This window comes from Myodes glareolus, chromosome 1 (genome assembly GCF_982192425.1).
Source record: "Myodes glareolus chromosome 1, mMyoGla1.1, whole genome shotgun sequence".
NCBI lineage: Eukaryota > Metazoa > Chordata > Mammalia > Rodentia > Cricetidae > Myodes > Myodes glareolus.
Genome location: NC_142026.1, coordinates 95,137,771 through 95,158,737, shown reverse-complemented (window position 1 = coordinate 95,158,737; position 20,967 = coordinate 95,137,771). Strand labels below are relative to the sequence as shown.

The 20,967-nt window shown below is 42.6% G+C and overlaps 1 protein-coding gene across 3 annotated transcripts in view; it reads right to left on the bottom strand.

Annotated features, from left to right (window-relative positions):
- Positions 1-8,425, bottom strand: part of Nt5dc1 (5'-nucleotidase domain containing 1) — a 116,526-nt gene extending 108,101 nt beyond the window's left edge. For all 3 annotated transcript variants that reach the window (XM_048425152.3, XM_048425153.3, XM_085690244.2), the window contains exons 1-2: positions 8,230-8,425; positions 2,330-2,421 (exon numbers count right to left, since the gene is read on the bottom strand). In XM_048425152.3, coding sequence (XP_048281109.1) covers positions 2,330-2,421; positions 8,230-8,322 — 185 coding nt within the window. In that variant the 5' untranslated portion in view covers positions 8,323-8,425. The remainder of the gene's footprint in view (positions 1-2,329; positions 2,422-8,229) is intronic.
- Between the last annotated feature and the right edge of the window lie 12,542 nt (positions 8,426-20,967).

The following is a 20,967-nucleotide window of genomic DNA, read 5'->3' as shown; positions in this document are numbered from 1 at the left end:
ATTGTGTGTGTATGTGTGTGTGTGTGTGTGTGTGTGTATGAAAACAGACACAACTCAAAAGAGAAAATACACAACGAAGATTATCCTGTACCTTGTTAATATATACAATTGTCTTCCATTATCTACAGCACATAGGAAGGTGGCATGGCTCAGTGGGTAAAAGTGACTGTTGAGCAAAGCTGACAACCTGCGTTCAATCCCAAGATAGATGGGGGAAGAGAACACAGACTCCTGAAAGTTGACCCCTGACCGTCACACATGTGCCTGTGTGCATGCATGCACACACAAGATTAGAACACATACAAACAGAAAGATGCACATGAACATCCACATATACTTACAATACACAAGCTTGCTTCTTTGCCAGGGTGTTTTCTCATTATTTTGAACTGACCTCCATATAGTTCTACTTAGAAAAACTTACTTTCTGGGCAAGATATATTATTGAAAACCAGTAAAAGAAGGTCAAGTTCGAGGTTTTTTGTTTTTTGCTTTTGTTTGTTTTTTGTTTTTAGAGACAGGGTCTCTCTGTAGCTTTGGAGCCTGTCCAGGAACTAGCTCTTGCAGACCAGGCTGGCCTTGAACTCACAAAGATCCACCTATCTCTGCCTCCCTCCCGAGTGCTGAGATTAAGGGCATATGCCACCACTGCCTGGCTCTAGGTTCTTTATTATAAAAATCTTGTAGGCTCTGGATAAAATGTAGATTCTCTATTACGAATAGTAACAGTGAAGCAGCACAATGGCTGACAAACAGCAAAGTTAAATGAACATGAAAGGGCTCTTGGGGGTATTATTTCCTTGCATTCAGAGTAAAACTCCTAGAAACAATAATGTCACCTGGTAAGAGCTTTCCATTCCTTCCCAGGACAGAAAGAATAGATCTAAAGACAAACAAATCTCAGAGGGATGCACAATGCATGATCTCTGTGCATGTATTTTTAATGATTATTAATTACAAACTAAATGGTCATTTTCTTAGTCTTCATTTGTATGTATATTTGTATACATGTTTTCATGTGTTCACATGTGTGTGCCTGTGTGTAGGGGCAGCCAGAGGCCAACAACAGGATCCCTCCCATCTCTCCACCTTACTTTTCAACACAGTATTTCTCACTGAAGCTGGCTGGAGCTCACCAGTTGGTTAGGTGGACTGGACAGCAAGCTCCCGCGGTCCTCCTGTCTCTGCCTCCCTGATGCTGCGGTTCTAGAGAAGCCACTGCACTCAGATCCATTCTTTCCTCCTTTCATGCCCCTTTCCCTTTTGAGAACTTTGTGTATGCGTATGGTGTGCTTTGATCACGTTCCCCATTCCAACTGCTCCAAGTCTTCCCCCATCCTCTCTATCATTTCCTCCCAACTTCATCTGTATGGTTTTTGTTTTGTTGTTGTTGTTGCCCCAAGTCCACTATTTGTATGTGTAGAGGGCCATCTACTTGCACACAGGTAGCTGCTCAGAGGTCCCATCTTTGAAGGAAACTGATTTTCCCCCTTCCCAGTTGCCATGAATTGTTAATAGTGCCCCAGCTAAGGGTAGGATGTGGTGCCCATCATCCTGCTCCATACTTGGTCTTATCAAGTTTTAAGTTACCAGGGATTTGTGCATGCCATCACAAGCTCTGTGAGTTCGTATCTGCCTTGGGAGGCACCAGCTCCTTTTGCTTACTTGGGCTCTGAACCCAAGTCCTCTTGCTTACAGTTTACTGACTGAGCCACCTTCCCAGTCCTAATTTACTTTAAGGACTGGGACAAGGACTTTCTATGCTGCCCAATTAACCCTGAATGACATCCTCAGGCCTCAGGTAGCTGGGACTATATTCACACTAGCAAGCATACCCTACCACACGTGTCTAAACTGAACAATTTACATCGATTAAGGTTTTTTTTTTTTTGCTTTTTCTTGTTTAAATAAATCATAAAGCAGGAAGGGAATGAACAATATGAACCAGAAGGGAATATTTATTCAAATGGCCTAATTCAGTCACTTATTTAACATGCTGACTCTTCTTTTATGGCTCTGAATAACAAACTTCTTTCCATATATGCAAATCTTAGTTTTTAATACTTCTCCTGTGACTGTCTGAAACTACATATAAATATCCTAAAAGTGGTCACAAGCTGAGAGCTTACTTATATTAAAGTCTAGACATGTTTCAAATACAAGACTTTAACTCATTAAACACAAAACTTTTAGTATAGAAGTTATTCTGCCTTTTGACTCAATTTTACATTTCATTGTCTACCTTCACAGAAGAGAAAGAGTTAAGATTTCATCAGCAACAGTCATGAGTCACAGGGGATGGAGCGGCCAAAGGGGCTAGGGGACTTACCAGAAATCCCAGTCCTCAGGCGTCAGAGTGAGCAACTCCTTACCATACCCCTTCTCCTGGACTAAGAACTGAGCAAAGCTGTTATAAATGAGCTGCAAATAAGGAAAGCAAAAAGAGAGATCAACTATAAAGTTCACTATTCACCCTTCATTTCATTCACCTGACAACCTAACGGAATCACTGATGGGCTAGCAGTGGAGCAATATACAGAACTGTGACATTCTGCCATTTAACCTCCATTCCAGGTGATTTGTCAGCCCAAAAGGGTCCTGAAATTATATCACCAGTACACAACTATAAAACCAAAGGTAGGTATGAATCCGACACCCAGGTCCTAATGGGTTGGCGCTCATCAAGACCCAATGTTCTGTAGCTACTAGACAGGCACCAGGACAATAAGCATTCTGGCCACTCTATCATTATCTCTCGCTTTGGTCCATCAGTGCTACACAGGCCTGGGCTGCGAGGAGACTCAGTGAGACACATCCCGTCAGGCAGATGAGTTAGGAGGAAACATGAAGCCTCTATCAGACACAAGGAGCCTCTTATTTGTCTATGCAAAGAGAACAACTAAGCATGAAGGAGGAGGGAAGCCTTTGGAAGCCAGCATAGGATAAACCAACGCTAATTGTTGACAGACCTGAATTCTCAACAGTTGTTGTTGTTTTTCATCTAAATACCCACATTTAACAAGCAGCCTAACGCTGGGGAGATGACTCAGTGGGTGAAGTGCCTGCTGCACAAGCATGAGGACCCGAGTTCAGATCCCCGGCACCCATGTAAAATCTGGACATAGCACACACTTGTAACCCGAGCACTGGGGGGATGTCATAGAAAGGGGGCTCTCCAGAGCTCGCTGGTCAGCTGAATCTGCGAGCCAAGTTCACTGATACGGCAGCACCACCTAGAAGATATGGCAGAGCTGGTGAATCTAGGGCCATGGAGAACCAGGCAGGTGTAGACAGGGGCCTGCACTCTGCTGCAGCTAGGGTGGTGGGAGTTGGGTACTAGGAAATGAGAATGGAGAAAACAAAGACTCCCATCAAATAGAGCTGCCCTCCGCCCAAAGCCGACTGAAAACCCTTAGTGTGACTCCCGTCTACTGCAGTGTGATCCTCACCCAGGTTACATGATCTATCAACAGTCCTGCATCATGGAGGTGATTCAGAATGGATGCTGCCTCTTAAAGCCATTAGACTTTCAGGGAAGAGAGAGGCCCTGGTGGGCTCCTATATGATTTTTTTTTTTTTGTTTCTCTCTCTTGAAACAGGAACTCATTATGTAGCCCTGGCTGGTCTGAAGCTAAGAAACCCACCTGCCTCTGCCTCTTTAATGCTGGGATTTAAAAAGCTGGGCCCCACCTTGCCCAGCTCCTACAGGATTCTTGAAGCCGAGGAACAACAGACAGACAAAGTTCAAAGAATGTTTTTTAAATGAACTGAGTCACACCAAGGTTCAAAGTAACTTCTGTGAACAGTAGAGAGTATCTCTCATGATCCTGCCTGCAAAGTCTATTGCTAGCCGGGGGTTAACAGATGTGAAGCTTACAGAGGCAAATTCAACAGAGGCATTAGCTATTGTTATCAGTCCTGGGCTAGTTATGCACCAAAACCACGACTGATGATAACCTCTGCCCATTTCCACTGTATAAATATTCCTATCCTGCAAGCCCACAACACAGGTTTGGCCTCCACCAGAATCTGCCAAACAAAGATGAGGTAAATTCAAATGTTAGATTAATAGCAAATAGTTGGGTGGATTTTTTTTCTGATAAGCATGTTCCATGTAATAGTCTGGGTGGTCACAAAAACCAGGAATGCTTCTATAATTTGTAATTCAAATAGAACCGTGTGTCCTGAGTTTTAATTTGCCAAATCTGACAACCTTATAATCCTGCTGGAGAATGAGGCAATGCCTCGAAATGGAAAGGTTTCAAATTAGTTGAGATTTCCAGCTTACAAAAACAAATCAGAAGAGCTGGTAGGATGGAACCCCTCTTGATTAATGCGGGAAAGACTGGTGTGTGGCCACTCTTTCAGAATGGGCACACATTCTCAGTCCGCACACCCAAAGAACAGAGGTGTCAGTGTCATGTCTTCTGGGATGCTGTTCCTGAGGTTCTGGCAGTAGGGACACATATTTGCACGACCCCATGACTTGATAAATGCCCTCACTGAGAAAATCCCTGATTTCTCTATAAGCGTCTATAGTTTCCACTTTCTGAACACCTGCCTCCATCGTCCATTGCATGCTCCTTTCACCTGTCACCTTCCAATTCCAACTCCATGTGGGCATCCTGCCCTAAGCCTTTCCCATGCATTTTAAGGGTGCCTGGGTGTGAGAAAGGTGAACTCAAGCCCCAGCAACATGCGGGGTGACCCAAAGCTCTCAGGATCTGCCAAAGACTTAATCTTCCTGTGACCGTGGTTACCATTTCTCAACAGTGACACCCAGAGATCCTCCAGAGGGGCTATAATGGTGCTGCTCCAGCTAATCTTGTCAACGTGTCTGGATTTGGAACCACCTAGGAGACACACCTTTATGACTGTCTTTGAGAGTGTTTCCAGAGACATTTAGCTGGAGAGATACAATGTACCCTGAGTGAAAGTAGTACCATTCCAAGGGCTGGGGGCTCAGACTGAATTACAGTGGGAAAAAAAAGCCAGTAGAGGGGTTGGGAGATGGCTCAGTGGACACAGTACTTGGCACACAAAAACTGGTAACCTTTGATTAGGGTAGCAGAGACAGCATTCCAATATTCCCCAGAGCCCCCCTGGCTAGTCAACCTAGCTTAAAAAAAAAAAAAAAGGAGCTAGCTCCTGCTGTCAGATTTTCCTTTACTCCATACCCAAGCTGGAATGCCAAAATGTTGGCTGTGGCACTCTTTTCACTCTTTTGGATTTTTTTGAGGGACTTGCCCCCCAAAGAAATCACACACGGAGAGGAGAGACCTATTATTACTTATGGACACCTGACCTTACCTTGGCTTCTTTCTAGCCAGCTTTTCTTATCTTAAATTACCCCATCTACCTTTTACCTCTGGGCTCTTCCCTTTTCTTACTTCTCTAATCTTATTTTCACTCCTAGTCTGTGGCTGGCTGGCTGGCTGGCTGCCTCCCCCGACACCCCCCCCCCCCGACTCCCCCCTCCCCCGTCCCGACTTCTTTTCTCAGTCCTTGATCTCTCTTGCAGATTTCTTCTCCTATTTATTCTCTCTGCCTGCCAGCCCCACCTATCCTTTCTCCTGCTTTGCTACTGGTCATTCAGCGCTTTATTAGCCCATCAGGTGTTTTAGATCAGCAAAGCAACACAGCTTCACAGAGTTAAACAAATGCAACAGAAAAGAATGCAGCACATCTCTGCATCATTAAAACAAATGCTCCACAGCATAGACAAACGTAACACATCTTAAACTAATATTCAACAACAAGCTACAGATTCAGTGAAGAGACCCTGTAATAAAAAATAATCTGGAGGGGTTGGAAAAAAGGTTCAGTGGGTACAGGTGCTTGCGGCCAAGTCTGTCAACCCGAGTTCAATTCCCAGATCCCACAGGGTGGAAGGAGATAACCAACTCCACGCCTGCACACATGATGTACGTACACACGTACACACACCTACACACACACACACACACACACACAGAAGCAGCAGAACATTAACATTTATCTCTCTGCTTGCTGACTGTTGTTAACAATGTGACCAGCTGCTTGATTTCATGTTGCTATGCCCTCCCTGCCAGGATGGCCTGAAACCCTAGGAACAATGAACAGAGTTAAATCATTCAAGTTGCTTCTTGTCAGGTCTTTGGTCACAGAGATGAGAAAAGTAATAAATACAAGTTCAACTCATTCACATAAGCAGAATGCATATCAGAATAGTGGCGATGTGAATTCCTAATTCTAAGGGGGGGTGAGCATGGAGACAGACAGACCCAATAGGCTTGCTAGACAGCCAGTCTAGCTGAAACCGGGAGCTCCATGTTCACTGAGACACTGTCTCAAAAGGTAAGGCAGAGAGCAGGAGAGGAATACACATGACAGTGACCTCTGACTTCCACGTATGAAGCACACCCCCATATATACACATACATACATGTATATACCACACACACATACCAAAATAGAAAAAAAGTGGCTGTGTATATTCAGCTACTAAAGTCCTTTAATTTCATGCACATCGTAACTTTCTGAACCTAGCACACTCAGTACTAACGTTCAGGATGCAAAAAACCCTGTCAATCAGTCTGAAGCTAGGAAGCCTGGGCCTCAGGGGGAGGATTCCAAACTGCGAAACACTGAAACCTTATGGTGGAGTTAGTTTCTGTGGAAAACTGGAGGTGGTGACATGATACACTTCATAGGTGGGAAGGGAAGGCTTCATAAAGGAACAGTACTTAACCTGAGATTCTGCATGAGGAAGAGGGACACTCTGAAGAACAGACAAGAGCCTCCAGGACAGGCAGCAGCATGTACCAAGACAGCAAAGACTGCCCTCCATCATGAGTATAGAAAAGAGCTTTACGCCATCTTTCTGCTAACAGGCTGCAACCTGTGTGTGGTTCATCTCTGTCCCTAACTACGTCCCAGCGACAACATGCTGGCAGACTTAGGATTTCTACAACAAACATATCCTGAGCCTCACCAGGATTTAGTTTTCAGTCTTTAAACTGCACCGAGATTCAAAATTCACAATAGAGTATCTCGTGGATCTTATACTCCGGAATTTTTATGCCCACACATGCACCAAATTGGCACTTAAACTACATTCCCCATAAACGATGTTGACTACAGATGAAGGACCTGAGGAAATACGAACCCGACAGGGATTTGAAAGGCATGGAAGGCACGAAAATAGCACCCAAAGGTCTACGTGAAGGGGGAGCCAAAGGACCAAGACTTAAAAAAATGCCTTCCAACTGTCACCATGAGGAAGGATGTGAGATCTGTGTCACTGGCAAGAACCAACAGGGAACTCACATTTGGGAAAAAAAAAATCCTTATGAAGAAAACACACACCAGTGATTCAGGAGCCTCAATTTTTGATTTTTGAGTACCTGGCCAACTGGGGCACTGGAAGGACTACAGAGAACGGCCCTGGCTGTTCTCGGCACTAGGGATCCACAGCTCGACCCAAATACTCTGGGTGTAAACCATAACAACACACAATTGTTCTTTCACCAGGGACAAGCTCTCAGCACCACACATCCACTATCCACTTAATCCAAGCAAGGGAAACTGAGAAGAAACCCAGGTTATTTACTCAACATCACAGAACTAGATACTTGGAGCTGGTGTCCCGAACTAGGTAATCTAACTGCAGTCTTGCTTAGATCTTTCACTGTAATACTGTTAATTCTTCAGTTTCTTCTGAAACCAAAGGGTCAGAGGGTACCAGTCTACGAACACAGCCTTCAGGGCAGTGAGGGCCCAGATTCCGTTGAGACTACAACTTTATTTAAAATGCACAGAGCAAGTAGTAGGTGCAAAAATAAACGCTCATTTTCTTCTTGCTAAGACTTTAATGACTTTTCGACCGGTGTTTCTCGCAACACTATTACACAATCTCTCCCTAAACGCAGCGCCTCAACTCTGACAGGTGATTACTTGGTCGTGCAACAGGAAAGATGCTGCCGCGCATTCTAAAAGTCAAAAACAAGTGGTTGGACCCACTCAGCTGGTGCCCAGAGGAGTAGTAAAAAAATACCGGGGCTTAGGATCAGCAAATGACACCCAAAACCCCCGACCCAGCCTTTCCAATGCCCTAAAAGCCGGCTCCCAAGCTCCATCTCGCGCTGTCTTCTGCCCCAGATTTCCTCTTGTGTCCCTGCGGGGGCCTAAGACCACACTTCCGCCCAACGCCCGGGAGGCCGTGCGCCTGGTGTCACCCGCGCCACTCACCCGGGCGCTCTCGGGCAGGTTGTAGCGGCACAGCGTGTGGTCAAGATCGAAGCCCACCACGTCGCAGGCGGCCAGGGAGAAGTGCTGAGCCATGACTGCGCAGCGGAGGGTTCCGAGACCGGAAGACTGGGAAAGCAGGCGTGGTGAAATTGACGAGACCCAACAACCCAGGCTCTCACGGAGGAGGCGGGGCGGGACAGGCCTGAAGGGGCGGGGCCTTACTGGACAGCCGAGCCGTGCGGGCGGGGCGTGGTCTTCCAGGGCGGGGCCGGTCGGTTGGGCGGGGCCAAGACTCTGGAGACCCGAGGGCGGCCGCCCGCCGCCCCAGGTCCCGCCCCTCCCGCAGCACACGTCTGCGGCCCGCCCACCTCCCGGAGCGCCGCATTTCTGCAGGCTCCTGCTAGCTGCCTCATTGGCTTGCTTCCACTGGAGCCAGTACTGCCTGAGCTGAAGTGTCTGTCTAGACCCTACTAGCAAATGTCCCTTGATTAAGATTACTCAGAATTAGTTGGAACTCCTGATCCTCTTTCAGGCGCCATACAACTAAGCGATCCTAGTGTATCTTTATTTGAGTGTGGAATAGTGTGAGATAAAGAAAACATTATGCGCAAATAGCTGTTGGATTCCTTTAGCATATATTTTTGTTGTCGTTGTTTGTTTGTTTTGTCTACGTGATCTTTGTGTGTGCGTCGAATCGACAGCTTTTTGTTCGTTTGTTTGTTCTTTGGTTTTATGAGGCAGGGTTTCTCTGTGTAGCCCTGGCTGTCCTGGAACTCTCTCTGTAGACCAGGCTGGCCTCAAACTCAGAGATCCGCCAGCCTCTGTCTCCCAAGTGCTGAAATTAACAGCTTTTTATTCTATTGTTTGCTAAGAATAAGATGTGAAAGGCACTCCTTGAATAATTTCATCACTTGGAATGAGAAAACATATTAGATATTATTAAGGACCAACTTGACAAAAGACACTAAGGCTGGTGGTTATTTGATGACCCTGCCTTTAATTTGAGTTTTTCTACAAAGATGTTAAAAACCTTATAGATGAATGGGGTATAATCCACAAGACAACCTTTTGCAAGCAGAAAGCACAGAGTGATCTCAGTGGCAATTTGCTCAGTTAAGAACTGTATTATCTACTGTTTTAGATGGCGAAAAGCTAATCCAATTGTGTCAAAGGATTCCAGAGACATTTAGCTCTTCTAGCCTCTGTGTGTGAAAAACTAGTATATTAAGATCTCTACCTCACAGCCCTTCGTTTAAAAGAGAAAATACATATCTATTGTCTTTATACCGTTTCTCTAAATTTAAAAGAGCGCTTCATCTAATGAGAAAGAACAATCGATATAATATAATGATACAACTGATCGAGAATTACATTTATGTCCCACAGGTACTCTTAGGAGGTGGCTAGACCAATCAAGGGATTAATTTAGTCCGATAGACAGTGCAGTTGGTTAGGATGCTTATAGCACCTAGTGGACTCATTTGAAAACTAATAATTAACTTTTCTGCCATAATGAGCCTCAAACAAATCTGGGCTAGGAACAGGAGAAAATCCTCTAGAAAATCGAGCAGCTCACAAGTAAGAGCATAAGGACCACCGAGACCCTCCATTCTTTACAGTCTGTGAAGATAAGCGGCGTTGGGGGGGGTTGCTTTGTATTACACTGATACAGAAAAAGTGGAGGTTTGGGGTTCTTGAGTAGGACAGAGGCATCTTAGCTTCACGTGGGTTTTAACTCAGGAGTCAGGATGTCACAAGGTCACAGTCAAACAAAACTATTGAATTAATAGCTCTGGGTTCTTGTCTCTCAGATTCAGTTAAAGGAGATGAGAGCTGTGGATGGGACTTCAACAGAAAGGAAGAAGGCAGAGTTACCATGTCGCAGGAGCGGGTTCCAGGGATGGAGCACCACCAAGCTGCTAGTCTGGGCAGTTTTCATAGGACTGATGGCATTTGACTCACCCTTGACCTCTGCATCTGCTGCTTTCTTCAAGTCATGCCATCATTTATAGCGTCCAGACAGTTGTGCTTCTCTAGACAGTGCAGAGATAAGTCAGAGCAGAACCAGAGGCCCTTGTGCATTCCTGGACTCTGTCTGCTACAGAAACAAAGATATTTTTTATTTTTTTCTTCTCTTTTTCCTTTCTTTCTTTCTTTCTTTCTTTCTTTCTTTCTTTCTTTCTTTCTTTCTTTCCTTCTTTCTTTCCTTCTTTTTAACATCTGGCCAGGAACAAAAAATTTTTGAGGTCCTTGCTGGACTAGTTTATATTTCTTGTTCTTATCAACTAAAATTCCTTCATGAGTTATTACTAGAAGCACTGACCTCCATATGCTTCTCTGAATCTCCAGTGGAAGGCCTACTAAATCTGATTTCCATTTTAGTTTAAACTTGAAGGCCAAAGGTCTCCTTAGAAGAGATTGTGTGTGTGTGTGTGTCTATGTGTGTGTATGTGTCTCTGTGTATGTATGTGTGTATATTTGTGTGTGTGTGTGTGTGTGTGTGAGAGAGAGAGAGAGTATTAATAGATACTTTAGAGATTCTCTTAACTGTGGTCTGTATACTAGCACTCATGGCTAGGAGTTTTAAAAGGTTGGTTTCTGGATGACTTAGCCAAAGCCTTCCTTTATAAACTCTGCTAGATGTTCTGAACCAGGGACAGGAAATTTTTTAGGGGAGGAAGGAACATAAGTCATTCTTCAAGGAGAAGATCCCAATCTGTAACAAGGTGACTCCAAGCTGGAGTTGGCCATTAGACGTGTTCAGCAACAATCTAATCGTGCAGATCAACCAACATTTTATTTCTCATATTCCTCAAGTCTACCCAGAGAGCCCTTGTGCTGTTGTCCATATTATTTCACTTGGTGGAGAAGTTATCTAGTTATTCAGTTTCTTCACTGAAGATTGTATTCTTGAGCCCCACCCATCTTGTGCTGCCCACTGTCTCAAACCTTATCTCAGCTCCTCCAAGAACTTGTTTCCTTCCGTTCGTTCCATTCCCGACAGAACACCAAGCTTAGCTACAAATGCTCTGGCTCATAGAGCTTATTGTTTCTAAATGAAGATAGACTTCTTCTTACACCTTAAACTTCAACACAAATAACACAGGTTGTCTGTTAGCAACTAAATGCTGAATCTGCTTAAATACTAAAATAGTTACTTTTCCCCATGGCTGTGATAAAAACCACTTATCTTGGTCCACAGCTGGAGGGCACAGGACATCACAGAGAGGAAGTCATGGTGGCAGAGTGGATCCAGCTGGAATAGCAAGAGTGAGGCAGCTAGCTACATTTCATCCGCAGTACAAAAGCAGAAGGAGATGAATGTGTTTGCGTATAGCTCTTCTTTTGTCTCCCTTCCAGAACTATAGCCCGTGGGGTTGTGTCATGCGCATTCGGGGAAGAGTTTCCTATTTCATTTGAATCTCTCTGGAAACAGTCTGAGCACAAGTTCACAGGTTCACCCCGAAGTGGCTTCCGATCCAGTCATGTCGTCAGTGGACATTAACCATCACATAGACGGATTGTTTCGTTGAATAACAAGCTGAATAACTGTTATAGAGTGAGTGTTGTCCCTTCCAAGTTGTTTGTTGGAGCCAGATTCTGTAACATAGAGAGACAGGGCTTATAGGGAGGTGATTTTGTTAAATACAGTCATAAGCACATGAGGGTGGGTTCCATCAGATAGCCCATGTCCTGCAATTACATGAAGTGGCATCAGAAATCTCAAGCACAGAAGAAAGGCCGTGTGGTTATCTAATAAGGACAAGCCTGTAAGCCAAGGAGATAGGTTTCAATGGAAACCAACTCCTATGGGTCTGAGATGTTAGCCATCGCCTACAGAACCATGAGGAAAAGACTCTGTTGTTAGGAGCCTCCTAGTATGTGGCTTGCCTAAGACAGCCTAACTAAGACTGTCAATAATGCAATTGGTCTCTAATCAATATTAATGTGTTAAGTAGAATGAGCACTGTTTGCCATTTCAAAGATCCATCAAGATAAGGAATGTTATGCCATTTGTCAATTTTTTTTTAACAAATTCAGGTTCTTCTAAAAATATTCCATTTGCTGAGAGTTGTAACTACAGTTACAGAACCATTTAGAGATAGTCAGAAATAGTATGTAATGTTGCTGATCCTCTAGAGCCGATTTTCCATCATGAAATCTCATTAATTTCCTCTTTCTTCCCGACTCTGTCTTGCTATGTAGCTCAGGCTGGTCTCAAATGCGTAATTCCCCTGCCTGATTCCAAGTGCTGGAATTGCAGGCCTGTAATTAAAGCCTCACACCCAAGCTAGCCTTTTAATAAGAGTATTATTTAGTCATTGTGATCTGTAGCTGTTACCTACTTCCCGATATTTACCTAAACAGAGTTTAGGGTCAGTTTGCTTAAGTTTTCGATTGTGAAACAACTCATTAAAATGTCCCTTTATGGGTTTGCAACTTTCTCTTAGCATGTGACGGCAAACATCATTTGTGCAAGTACTCTTTTGCACAGAGAGGTGCATAATCTTTCATTCATTTAAAATGTACTTTTTTTCTCAGTACTCCTATTTAAGCACAGCAACATTGAACATTTTATATGCCTTAAGCTAACACACGTATTCTCTGCCATAAAGAGCTTGATTAAACTGTATTAACAGAATTTATTTAGAAAGAATGATAAAATTTACAACTACTTCTTAATCTTTATGGCATCTCAATACTAGCTATTCAGCAGGAAAAAAAGCATTCTTGCAATACTGGGCAAAACCTTTAGGTGGCAGTAGTTCTGCATGGGATTTTTCCTCCCGGTCTTTGTGCTCTTTTCAGATCTCTACATTTCTTAATTAAAAACCATTTTATCTTGGGGACTCTGGTTCTGATATTGCAGCAAAAAGAGAAACTTACATAGAAATTTCACTGAGGTTTTTGTGTTTCTACTTACTTTTGATGGTGGTGTTTAAAATAGGAAATGAGCCTATTTTGAGGCGCGAGAGAAAACACTAAAAGACACAACTGTGTTTCAAAACAATCCCAAAGGGTGAAGCAACTGGTTGAAAGGTAAATATTAAGTTTTCCTCGTAGGTTCAGGCGACCAACTTTAACGACATCATGCAGAATCTTGATTCACTAGCAGTAATGTTGGAAAAGACATGTCAATAACCTCAAGGTGAGCTGAGTCTCTCTTGAACAGACACCAACTTCACAATACTTTGCTTCTGGCTTCTTTGTCAGACGTGAGGCTTCTGGATTACCTGACAGCTAATGAAATATTGCCATTGGGCTTGGGGAAACGCCAATGACATCCATGCCCACAGCTCTTACTGAACCCTATATGCCCTGGGTATAATTTGTTGCTGTTGGCCAGGCTGGCCATCAGTAGCAATCCTGTTCTGTAAGCCACAAAACACCCCTAGTTATGATATAATCCGGAAAAATGTCCAAATTTAATTCAACTCAGCAGAGCACTTCAGGCATGCCACTTCACACACAGCCAACTGCTGTCCTCCCAGCCAAACAGAGGAAGCCCTCGGTGTTAGAACAGTGGGGGTGGAAAGGGAGAGGGGAAAGCACTGTGGCAGGCAGCCACTGCAGGGCCACTCTCAGACCCCCAGTCGCTTTCCTCTTTGTCACAGGGCATTGTGGAAGGCCACCTCCTCTTAGATTCCAAAAGTAAATAAAAATCCAATTCTCCCTGCTCTGGGCTCCCAAGCTCCTATGCAAGGTGCTGTTGTTTCCCATGTGGGGAAAACCTCTAATGGGCAGAGGGTAGCACTCCTTAAAAAGCTCAATGGTGTTCTCTAGCCTGCTTCCCTGAGACTGTATTACCAGATGGAATGTATCATTCCTAATTATATTTGTCCCAAATATTCCACAGGGCAAGTCAATACTTAAAATTACCTATTCCGTTCTTTTTGAACTTTCAATTGAAATTATTATTTTGTGCTATTATTTACAGAATCTGGCAACTTCAGTCAATTTCATGATCAAGTGTTTGGTAGCGATTTTTTTTTTAATTCGTTGGACTTATTTTTATGTATGTGTCTATGTAGTATCTTCTTCGTGGGGTATGCATATGTAAGTGCAGGAACTCTTAGAGATCAGAAGGGGACATTAGATCCCTGGAGCTGGAATTATGTAGGTGGTTGTGAACTGTTAAATGTGGCGCTAAGAACTGAACTTGGGTCTTCCGGAAGAGCAGCAAGTGCTCTTAACCTCTTAACCCCTTCCCCATGAGCCATCTCTCCAGACCCTATGGTGTGTGTGTGTGTGTGTGTGTGTGTGACAGGATGCATGTGAAAGTTTGGGGACAAATCTACGGAGTATCCCACCTTTGCTTGGGTTCCAGGAGTTGAACTTAGGTTACCAGGCTCAGTTGGCAAGTGCTTTGCCTGCTGAGACATCTTATCAGCCCCCCAAAAACTTTTTAAAATTCACTTTCTTTTACAAAGTACAGAATTTAAAATTCTGTTATGCTTTAGTGTTTGCTATGAACTGAGTTGTTCCATGTGATGGACTCTTAACCTTTATGAGTTTAGAATGTAACTGTAGTTGAAGATAATGCCTTGGAGGAGGTGAGTAGGCTAAAATGGGGCTTAGGGTGGCCTCAAATCCAGTCTGGTTCGTATCTTTATAAGATGAAATTTATATAAGTAAAGAGGCAGTTTCATACAAAGGAAAAGACCACACGAAAACACTGCAGGAAAGGAAGGCTAAGTTAAGTAAGGAGACAGGAGAGTGACATCTGCCAGCTAAGTTGGCCTCAGAAGAAACAACATCATGACACTCTAACTCCTAGTCTCCAGGAGCCTTAGAAATGTGCTTTGTTTTCAAGTTGCCTTATCTGTGGAATTTAAGCCTGGCTAAACAATGCAGCTTCCAAGACTGTTCTACTCTAAGAGAAGAGTTCATTCTGAAACACAAAAACCAAAAATCATCAAACTTTTCGGTTACAGAAAATCCCCCTTTAAGGGCTATGCTGAGAAGACACTATTGCTGTTTTCTAAATGGTTCTAAGAGCCCACTGAATTCTTTAATCTAGTTTGCTATTGGGAGCAAATAATAAACAAAACCATAATGGAAGCACACCTGGCATTCTTATGTGGGATTGACACTCCTGAGGGGTTATGGGAGATTTGTGAAATGGTTTTGGAGTCTGGTGAGTCTTTTGGGTAACAGTAGCAGATAAAATGAGAGAGACGGGATGGTTCCTAGCTCATGGCTCTACATTCTCCTTCCAGTTACGTCTTGATTTAAAAATTTTAAACATTTAAGTGAGCTGAAGTTTAGAGTCTTTAAGAGTAACCAAAAAAATGAACATATTTTAAAATCTGTTATAAACTGGTTTCTTGTGACTCAGTCTTGAATCTTTAGCTTCTTGTCTCTAACCCTCTTGAGCAGGAACTTCTCATAACGTAGGAGGCTGAATGCACGATAGGGGAGCGAGCCAGTTCAAGGATCAATCATTCATTTATAAATTTTTACCAAAAATTTCAAGAATTACCCCTGACTTTGCCTACTCTGAGCACATGGATCCCACCTTCCATGTTAGCTAGAGCTGAGAACTGAGTTCCTCTCAGAGCCTCCACGTCTAAGAGGAAAGCTGAACTGCTGTCTTGAGGATGTCGGTACACATGGGGTCTGAAATGCCATAACCCATGCCAAGTGCTTGTGGCACACAATCAGCATGCATGGTCTCCTAAAACGAAACAGAAAACTGTATGATGGTTTGCAACCTTCGCTCCCAACTTCCTCCTCACTCAGAAACTGCTGGGGAGTGTTCTTTATGGGACGAGGAAGTTCTTAGGTACAATGTTATCTTCCGCTTGGGCGAATTTGAAGGCTTTTCACCCCATCCTCATGAACCAAAGGGCTCACTTCTCAAGTCTGCTTTATGGAGAGTTGCATCAATTCATACTGAACTGGGATTTGTGTCATTTTCGCAGGTGGCCTTCCCTTGCCAAGTGTTTTGAAGAAACACAGGGCTACGAGTGGCATATTTGGAAGTGATCCCAGAAATCAGCAACAAATCAGGGGAGAGAGAAAAGGGACAGTGAATACAGTATAGGGCTAACATCAAGGTCACTGTAGCTAGCAATGGTTTGATCCTGCTAGGATGTCCCACAAAACACAGAAGGGCCTCAGGACTGTCACTGGGATGAGGAAAGACTGAATATTTATCTGCTTGCTCCTTTTCTGTCTTGACTGAGAGTTACCTACTCTCTAGTTTTTCAGGTTAAACATGACCTTGGGTTCCTACAGCCTCCAAGTTTGTCCATGAGTACCAAGAATAAGGACCTCTCAGAGATCTATTGAGGTGGGTTATTGCCAATGTGCTGTGACTCTGAACTTATATTCAGATAGCTGAGTCTCAATTGTGCCTGAAATCAGAACTGGTCTGAAAGGTTGAGGATGGGGCAAAAATGACATCTGGTATACCAGCCATTCTTGTAAAACTTAATCACTTCGACATCGTTTGCAAAAATTTATTTCGCTAAGAATTTATCTGGGATAGGTGTCTCCATCTGTGGGTCAGTCTGTTTGCAACCCACTTTTCATCCCATCTTCACTCTGTCCATCTGTGATCTGCTCTGTGTTCTCTTTCCAAATAAAAAGTAATAAAATGTAATGGGAGATACCACAAATATTTTAGCCCAAACATTTGGGCTTCCCAAATGTGTTTGCGCTGTGGGTCCATAGAAACTGGTAGTGTTTATTTAATATGGTGGGGCAAATAGAGAATCTGGCCCAGTTATGTGAGGCAGCCAAGGCTCATGAAATCCTGGTCATCCTGTTTAGACCCTAGGAAAGGGCCAATAAGTATCTTATTGTAAATATAACTGAATTTTGATAGGACTTGCTGTTTGAAATACTCTACTGAACCTATTGTTTATTTTTCTTTCCTTTTTAATTGCTAGTGAAGTCTTGAGTTATAGCTTATTAATTCAAATGAGCAAATGTTTACTGCATCTCAGTTATGTGCTAGAACATTCAAGAGCCACTGGACTATAACAGCAGACAACATGGCAGCTTCCCTAGAAGAGTCTGTAGTTCAAGGAGGAAATGCTGCATGATTTGGCAAACCCAATGAAACACTGCACATAAAATAGAGAGTAAAAGAGGCTGTGAAGCTGGCTCAGTGGATGAAGTGCCAGCCAGTCAAGTATGAGGACACATATTTAGATCCCCAGCCACCACATAAAATAAAAAACAAAACAAGTGTGTGCTTAGAACCCAAATACTAGAAAGACAAAGACAGATGGACTTTTAACTAGTTAGTTACTAGTCAGTGAACTCTAAGTTCTGTGAAAGATGGAGAGAGGAGGATGTTGTGGAGTATTTGTTTAACCAGGCAGAAATGTGTTACATTTGTTCATGTTGCATTTGTTAACTATGTAAAAAGGTGTTGCCTTTGCGTAAATTAAATAAAATTAGCCTGGGCTCAGAGAGGCGGGGTTAGCAACTGGTTGACTGGAAGTATCAGAGGGGTGCTTCTTGTGGGTTTTTTTAGCTGGGGCAGTGTGGAAGAGAGCGGCTTCCAGACTCCAGCAAAGAGTTGCTATTCTAACTCTCTAAGGGTGCAGGTTTTCACCCTAGCCCTTGAATCTCAAGTCTTATTAGAGCGCTAGAGATTAAATTAGAACTACCTCTAGTGTCACCTACAGAGCCATTGTCTGGGGGAACAGAATTCCCCGTGGGCTATGGTCTGGGCAGCCAGGCCACTAGTAGTTTAAAGACCAGCCAGTGTAATGGAGGCAAAACAACAGGCAGACTCGACATTAACCTCTGGCCTCCACACTGGTGTTCACGCATGTGCACATGTACACATGGATGTATACACTCAAATGAGTGAATTAGAAGAGGCAACAAGGCTGGCCAGTCTTCTATTGGTCATTCCAACACATCCCGTCCCTTTACTTTTGTTCCTTTATTTCTATCCCTCATGTTACTCTTAAAAGTCAAGGCAGGTCTAGCTGTGGGAACCTGAAGACGTCTCTACTTCTAAGTTGCTGCATAAGCATCTGTTTTTATGACATCCTTCTCTACTGGCTCTAAGTTATTTTGGACTAGGTTCTTTGCCTCGTTCATCTTTGTGCTTCAGTGACTAGCCGTGCATCCTGGCTCACAATGCCCACTGGATGAAATATCGGCCATTTCTTCATTTCTTTCCTATCCATTGTGAGTCTAGAATGGCTGCAAAAGGCCATTACTTAGGAGAGGTGCCATATTTTACAGACGCTCCACAGCCTATGTTTTCAGTAATCAGTCAGGGTTTGCATGTCACATGCAACAAGGATGTTAATTGTGTACACCCACAAAGCAGGCAGCGTTTTGACAACCACTAATTTTTCAGCCTGTTAAGTTCTAGTATAAGGGCATCAGCTCCTACCTTTTCACTTAACTGTTAGTAGATTTTGTTGTCTGCATCAAGAACTCACATACAGGTATTATTAAGATGGCTGGTGCTAGCACAGTTGGAGCACAATAATTCACTTACTTTTAAAATAGTACTTACCAGAGGAACAATAAATATTTTATGAACTTAGGTTTATATATTTTATCATGTCTTGTAGCGTTCCTTTGGTTTCTTGGAATGCATTTTGCCCCTGTGGGGATGACAGCGTCTGGTTAAACTGTATTCACTGCGTGAGGAGACTCTTATAGTTCTGTTGAAACTTCCGTAAAGAGAATGGTTGAATAAAAGCTGTTTACAGCAGGTATTGATATATGCAGAATTTCTAGTCATGGTCCAGAAAATTAGATAGGCAAGTTAAATGCAAATATGTTCATTTTCATCCCTTTACAACCAAATAGGTGGCTCTAGGAAAGAATTTAAGAGCGACAGGATTGCTGAATTTAGTTTTCCTTCTCTGGTTGTCTCACTGTGACACACACATTCCCTCAAACACACTATATTGCATGGAGGTGGAGCTTGTTAATGAGTAGAGTAATAATAAAGATTATTTAGCTCCTTCCATATAGAAGGAATCATATTAAGAACATTAAAAGGGCCGGGAAAGATAACTCAGCAGTTAAGAGCACTGGCTACACTGTCAAAAATCTAGGTTTTATTCCTAGCACCCACATGGGGGTTTAGAACCATTTGTAACTCTAATCCGGGGGATCCTGGATGTTGCGTACCTGGTACAGAGGTTTGCATTTAGGCAAAACACTGGCACACATAAATGCAATTGTTAATTTAGCAAAGAATAGTGGATAATGATTTCATTATTATACTATGGAAATAAACAGGACACAGATGAACTGTGTTCTGCTCTGTTGAAATGTCTGATACTTTCTTAAAGGCTTTTTCCTTTTTTAATTTGAGCTTTCTTTTTAAAATTATTTATGCATATATAATCATTTCATGAGACACAAAAAGAGCAAAGAAAATGAATGTGCAAATCCCCTTTTACTATTTTACACATTTATCATTCTTGTTTTCAGTAACTGTTACTGACAATTGGATGAATGCTCTATAGACCTTTTCCAGTGCATAAAATACAAATGTATGTTCAAGCATATATGTGCATATTTTTAAAATTTGAACTTGCAAATACTTCCTTTATGTTTGGTGTGTGTGTGTGTTGCATATTGCATATATCCATCAATTTACCCCAGTCTCCCTCTAGTCTTACGTCTTCACATTTCCCATTCATTGAAGTTTTTAGCTTCTCATTGCAATTTCCCCATTCTGGTTTCCTTTCTGTTGCTGTGACAAAACACCCCAATCAGAAATGACTTAGACAGTAAAGTAAATTTGGTGTAAAGTTCTAGGCTATGATCTTTCATCCAGTTAAAGTCCATGTACAGACTAACCACTTCACATCCACATTCAGAAGCGGAGAGAGGTGAAATACACCCATGCTGCCTGCTTGCCACTTGCTTCTAGCTATCATTTAGCCTTTCCCCATCATATATAAGGTCTCCTGCCTTGGGAATGGTGCTTCCCACAATGGATCTTTCTACACCAACTTACACTGAAGACAATTTCCCACAGACTATGATCTACACAAATTCTTAATTGAGGGTATCTTTTGGGGTGATTCTATGTTTTGTCAAGTTGACATTTAAAGCTAACTATCCTAGCATTCCTCATAGCTCTTAGTTTTAATGGTTTCAGTATCCTTTCTTCTCAGTTCTTTTACCCATCTCTCTAGGATGATCTTGTCCACACTACCTTAGTTACGCATTGGAAATTATTCAGATAAGCAATGTAAGCATAAACATTCTTAGTTCTACTTCCTCCATAATATCAAAAATGATTTATCCTATTACTCTTTCATTTTTCCATATTTTCAAGCACTCAACCATTCTTTTGAAGCCAGTGGTGTCTCTAATATTAATTAATTAATTCTCACCTTTAAAAATCATTTTTCACTTCTATTATATTATGTTCTCCCTTCTTTTTGAATATTCATGGGACCCATTATGACCACTTTATTGGCACATACTTAATGTTTGTATATTTCTCACCTCTTTATAGAAAACCACAATCTTGGTAGTGGTGATTATTAAAAATTGGCCTTTATTCTTTCTTTCTGTTTCTATGTACACTATAGCTCTGCAACCCTTCTCATTGAAAGATAACTTGTTTCTGCATTTTTTTAAAAAAAATATTGATCTAGCCTTGTGATTTACTTTAGCTGACAGTATGCTGCAAAAAAAGTGACATTTTACCAATTCTGAGCATAAGTCACAAGACATCTGGGATTCTACACTTTTTTTCTGGGCACTCTCTACTGTCGTATAAATGAG